At 39.7% G+C, this 5,866-nt stretch overlaps 1 protein-coding gene across 4 annotated transcripts; it reads right to left on the bottom strand.

The window, feature by feature from the left end:
• Positions 1-502: 502 nt before the first annotated feature.
• Positions 503-5,357, bottom strand: LOC106094702 (zinc finger protein 354C-like). 4 transcript variants are annotated; one of them, XM_059368325.1, is made up of 3 exons: positions 4,957-5,357; positions 2,275-2,681; positions 503-2,202 (listed from the first exon to the last, which is right to left on the bottom strand). In XM_059368325.1, exons 2-3 carry the CDS (start codon positions 2,395-2,397, stop codon positions 556-558), a joined length of 1,770 nt encoding a protein of 589 aa, XP_059224308.1. In that variant the 5' UTR covers positions 2,398-2,681; positions 4,957-5,357; the 3' UTR covers positions 503-555. The 4 variants fall into 4 exon arrangements, with proteins under 4 accessions (XP_059224308.1, XP_059224309.1, XP_059224307.1 ...); XM_059368326.1 differs by having other exon boundaries at positions 2,275-2,678; XM_059368324.1 differs by having other exon boundaries at positions 4,997-5,357.
• Positions 5,358-5,866: the final 509 nt, after the last annotated feature.

Genomic DNA, 5,866 nt, shown 5'->3' with positions numbered 1-5,866 from the left:
CGGCAGTCGCGGACAATCAGCCGTATCGAGTCAGTCACAGTGAGATGCCGGGCGGCACCGTTTCCTGCACAAATACTGAATGCCTATAATACTCGATATGACAAGGCTGGTTATTGTCGCTTTTAAATAACCATTGGCCACCCTGTTCCAGCGGCGATCGGTCCTTTGGACCGGAACGAGCTTACAGGAGCTTGGCGAGGATCGCCACCTTCACCTGAGAACGTGGCTATAGCAACAACAGCAACATGTTCCGCGGCGATCGGTCGTATGGTCTGGAACGAGCTTAACACCTCCACCTGCAGAATTGGCTACAACAACAAACAAGTTGTATGCGTTTTCCAAGCGATCGGCGGGGGACACCAACAACTTGACAACCCATGCAAGTATGTGCTGGCCACAATAACAACCAATTTTTGGAAACATATTTCTTCAAAATCTAGCGAATTTGGACCTTGGATGAACTATTTATTAGTAGATCTGGTCTAGAAAGCAAAAGGTCGAGTGTTGTAAATTTTATTTTTATTTCTTTACTTTGTATGTATTCGTACAAGTATTTCACATTACAATTTCCTGGGATACTTGTTTCATATCTATACTTGCAGTCATGGGTTTCTTTAGTCTGGCTTCTGCCCACTCAAATGGGTGGGCCTTTTTTCGATGATGATGCATATTGGAGCTAACTTTAAATGTTTTCGGACAATGCGGACAGGTGTAAAGATCTTCTCCTGTATGGCTCGCCATATGCTCGCGTAGTACAAGATTGGTCTTAAACGCCTTTTCACATATTGTGCATTTGAATTTTCGAGGTGCTTGATGGACATATTTCTTATGACTGAGCAGAGCTATAGAGGATGGTGCAACTTTTCCGCATTCGCTACAGATGTATACTGTACTGCCGTCGTTATGAGCCACCTGTTTATGGCTCTTTAGACTGGTGTGTGTATTGAGCTGGGCAGTGCACTGATCGCATGGCCACTTACGTCGCTCCACACCTGCATGTTCCAGTAGATGTTGGCGAAGGGTGTAAATGCCACGAAAAATTTTGCCGCATTGGTCACACACACGTTCAACGTTATGTACCATGCGCTCGTGAACAATCCGTCTTTGTTCCGTTGGAAAACCTTTGCCGCATTCTTTGCAAACGTGATCTTTATTAGGTTCGTGAATTTCCATATGCCTCTTCCATACAGGTTTCTTTGCAAAACGTTTCTGACATATTGGACATTCAAATGAACGTTCCTGTCCTTGTTGTGTATGCTGCTCGTACATATGATTGCTTAAAGTTCTTTTGTTGGTGCAGCATTTTCCACAAAGTTGGCATTTAAAAGCTCCAGGATCGACGTGCACTCGAATGTGTTCTTCTAATTGATGTCGACGACTGAGTTTACGTTGGCAGCAAAGAACGTAGCATCTTTTATTAGGGTGTTCCTTTCGAAAATGTTGTCTCAGTGCAAACATACTCGGTGCAGTTCCACTGCATAGGTAGCAATCTAAATCTTGCTTCCATTGGGCTATGAATTCATTGATTTCTTTCGATGTTCTCTTTCCAAAACTAGTATCGAGTAGCTTCTCACCATTTCTCTCTTCCATTTCTTCGTTTGAACATGTTGAATCCTCCAACTTCAAATCTTTGAGGAGATTATCGTTTATGCTCTCCACACTTTCATTTGATACTTTTTCCTTTCTTTCCTTATTGGAAGACTTTGTACTCTTTAATGATTCTGCTTTAGGTTTCCTGCCACGTTTTTTGGGAATTTTAATGTCAGCTTGGTTTCCCTTAGGTGTCGCCCTCTTCTTGCGAGTAGACATCTTGGGAACTTTTTTGTTTCGCGTTTTCAAACATTCCAATAAAGGTTTTTCATCCTCTGAACTAAACTGCAAATCGCTACGTCCATCAAATATTTCGAATTCAGCTGAAAACCCCATGAAATCTTTTTCATCCTCATCAATATTAGCGTTAGTAAGAGTTCTACATTCACTAACGGGATCTACAATATGTTCTGCAAAATCCGGTATGTCCGATACGGGTGGTTCAAAACAAGAATCATCTTCGGTCTTCACAATAGCCTCTGTTTTTGTGGCGTATTCACTTAACTTTGTCTGTGCAAGTATTACCGACCTCTGAAAGATATTGAAATCATCAATATGTTGCCAGCACACCTCGCATATAACCGGCTGTTTTTCTTGCTCCAGGCTCAGAAGCTACGCATTAAAAAAAACAGACATACATTAATTAAGTCCACTGTAGAAGATAGGAGCACTTTCCTAACTTACCATCGGATCGAAATATTTCACTGTAGTTTCATATATTTCATTGCTCTGACCCTTCTCATCGCACAGCATTTTATAATGATTGCAAATATTAACACAGAGGCGACATATAGTAGTCTGTGTCATTGTTCTTTCAAATTAATTATTTTTTTTTTGTTTTGAGTTTGGTTTTAAATATGGTGATGCTTGTTAGGCGCCAAAAGCTAGGTTATTAGCAGTTTCGATGTAGATCCAAATTATGATATGATATAAAACAACGTTAAGACCCAATACCAGGAGCTTGTTGACAATCCCAAAGTAGTCGTTCTGGAAAGTCCCTCCAAGGACTAGTTGTGAGTGGTATTTCAAAAATGTGAGTGTTGGACGACCAATCGATGAAAAAAAGCAATTGTTATCACGTAGTTCAGCTGCTGTAAAGTGAATTAAATCTATTTACTAAAATTAGGATGTAAAAGTACAAATAGGATGCCAGAAAACTGGCCGATATGTCGTAAATATCATGGGAATTCCAGCTTTCATTATAAATGAAACGAGCGATTTATACATATTGTGGCATTCAAAAAATGTATAGATTTTCCTACGAGTCTCAAACTTAGCATACTGTTGTGGAGTGTTGTGTCGGGTCAGATTTTCAGCACATGTTGCATATTGGTATGGAGGTTGCCCCAATCACTTGTCAACATTATGTCCTGCATAGAGCCAGTTGATAACTTATTTTGAGAAACTATTGCTTTTCAGTGACATTATCCACCAGTTGATGGAAATGTTCCCCTTATCTCTCGAAATAGCATTAAAAGCAGAGTTCCAATTCATCCACAATCAAATTTTAGTAGAATAGACAGCCTCACTATGAGAAAGCTTTACATCCAACGGTGCACCACATTCGATGGACAACTTAGCTATTTCACCCAGACTAAATGGCATAACTTTTTGTTTGATTTGAATGATCGGAGATTACAAATGGAAAAGGAGATCCAATAGCAACACACACCAACCACGGGACGCCTTTGGTTAGAAGACTTTTCAACCATATAAGGTGTGATGGCGTCACTGGCCGTGAGTTGTTATGTAGTATTTGAATCGTATTAATTGCGAAAACGCATCTATGATACAATTACCACAAACCACGCTCGACATCCCTGTCTATTAGCTTTACTTTTTCCCAATGCATGTATTTTTGTGTAATGACAGACTTTTTCTATATGGCATAACTTTATGCAAGACTGATCAAGCTAATGATGAAATAAGGAGACCATATAATCATTTGCGATTTGACTCGTTTTTACTTGTAAATTTGGTACAAGTATAGCATACCAACGTACGACCCTTCACACTTAATGGCAGATGAATAATTCTAAACCAAATTACAAATCGTACCCCATAGTGGTTGGTGTGTGTTGCTATTTCTGGCTTTCGTTTTCCATTTTCAAAGAAAAATCTCCGATCATTGAGCTCGTCTCCAAAGGAAAACAAGCAACAATTCTATAATTTAATAATCTTCGCACTAACAGGCAAAACATTTGAAAATGAAAAACTCTCCAGAGCTCGACCGGGATTCGAGCCTATGCACACGGAGCAACAGCGAGAGCCGTTGCAGTTGTCTAGCGTTCGGCGTGCCGCAAGGCGACACATCTTTGTACCAAATAGTACAGTACCTTACAAATGTCGCCAGCATTTGCAGAGTATAACCACCGCTGAATTTTTTCTAATGTGATCGCCAGGATTCAAACCAAGGCGTTCAGCGTCATACCGCCTAGGACTAGCCTGTACCCTATACTTTCGAAAATATTCTGGATAGTATTAATTGTGTCCAACCCTAAGAAGCTACTTAGCCGTTAAAAATGCCTTGTGACCCCTTAGAATACCATTATTCAACATATGAGGCATAAGTTTTTCCTTAATCATCAGATTGATGCACTTGAAGAAAACAGATATCAGGGAATTTGGTCTGAAGCTGTTGATGTCATTGTGGTCTTTATTCGACTTTGGCACAACTTTAATGATTCTCAAATTGTCACGAATTGACTAATTGAGAAATTTTACTAGTTGGCGAAGCTGGGGTCTTTTCTCGCATTTTTGTTCGCTGCCAATTATCGTCTAAAGCATATTTAAAGCTATTCCTCCACCATAACTTGGCGCCTCGAGAGGCTTCAATTTAATTCGTAGCATACGCTACCACATCAGTTATTGCCTTCTCGATGTGGGATATATCAGGTTCCAATTCAAGATTAGTCAAATGCTCCATAATTGTTTGGTCCAATTGCATTCGGCTCAACGGTTATAGTTAAGGGTCTGCTACATCCCAGTTAGTCACACAGGGCAAACATCTTTAACACTAGCCTGTTGTACAGTTCCATTACATAAAATATGTTTTACGCCCGCACACGTTCCTCCACAAAAAGCCTCATTAATTCCACATTTACTACAACGCTTTCTAGACCTACTACCGTGCTTGGTTTTTCCAAACCTACCACAACAATGGCACTTTCGCACTGCCGGATAAAAAAAAAACAGATGAGTCGAATCACTTATTCGTTTGACACAGACTCAGACCAACAAACAGGCACATCTCTTATCGATATATATTAGTACAAGAGGCCTCAACACTTTTCCTAAAATCTTCTTCATCTTCAAACATTGGTTAGCTGATTGATAGTCTTCAAATGAAAGTTAATATTAAGTTACCCCAATGAGCCTCTGACTCAGAAGTGCCAGCAAAAACTACCTCATTTTCATCACGACTTCTGGACATTGTAACATCTTCAGTCGCGGCACTATTGCATTTGCACTTCCACAAACACCTTCGGTCACAGCATTATTATCCGATACAGAATTCAAATTCCAGCCTCCACTCCCAATCGCCTCCGAAAGTAAAACCGCTCAAAGAACTCGATGCTTTACAAAAATAAAAAATCTTCACAGCCACGCAAAAACACGACAATGGTGTTAATATTGATGGAGATTTTTTTATTTCATTTAATTTTTCCAAACCAAATCAACTTGTTTTGTTTTGGTTATTAACTTCAATGCATCCACAGGGTTTTGTTACCACATCATGTTCAACATATGGTCATGATGATGTTATACCAAATCCCGGTGAATGCCAAAAAATTCCCTCGGTTTACCACCATGCATGATGGAATGATAACATGGAAATCATAGCCTCTTATATCATATCATAAGGCCTCTGGGGATGATCAACTAATTTCATCAACGCTTTAATTCGTCTCTTGCACGCAAACGTAAAACTGAAAAACGTCAACCTTAATTTGTGTTTTGCTATTGTCAAGTTCGGTTACACTGAACGCACACAATCAAAGCGTTGATGAAATTAGTTGATAGTCCCCAGAGGCCATAAGCTCAATGATAAGAGTTCTCTTTTTTTGTGAGAATTCGAATCCAGACGTTCGGCGTCATAGGCAGGACTGGCTAACCTCTAAGCTACGGTGGTCTTTACAAAATTCAGTTTAGCTCATATGTATATACAGTGTGCGTCAAAATAAAGTGTACTAGCCAATATCTCAAATATATAGCTCTCAACATTTTGCCAACTCTCACGCATACGACATCAGTAAAATGTAATATTTGCAAATAA

Source organism: Stomoxys calcitrans, chromosome 4 (genome assembly GCF_963082655.1).
Source record: "Stomoxys calcitrans chromosome 4, idStoCalc2.1, whole genome shotgun sequence".
Taxonomy (NCBI): domain Eukaryota; kingdom Metazoa; phylum Arthropoda; class Insecta; order Diptera; family Muscidae; genus Stomoxys; species Stomoxys calcitrans.
The sequence above is the reverse complement of the archived record's forward strand: the minus strand, read 5'-3'. Positions and strand labels throughout refer to the sequence as shown.

Excerpts from the sequence above, each read along its gene's own strand:
- LOC106094702 (XM_059368325.1), bottom strand. The coding sequence starts at position 2,397 with ATGACACAGACTACTATATGTCGCCTCTGTGTTAATATTTGCAATCAT. Across the intron at positions 2,203-2,274 it reads TGAAATATTTCGATCCGATG|CTTCTGAGCCTGGAGCAAGA; the intron begins GTAAGTTAGGAA and ends TTTAATGCGTAG.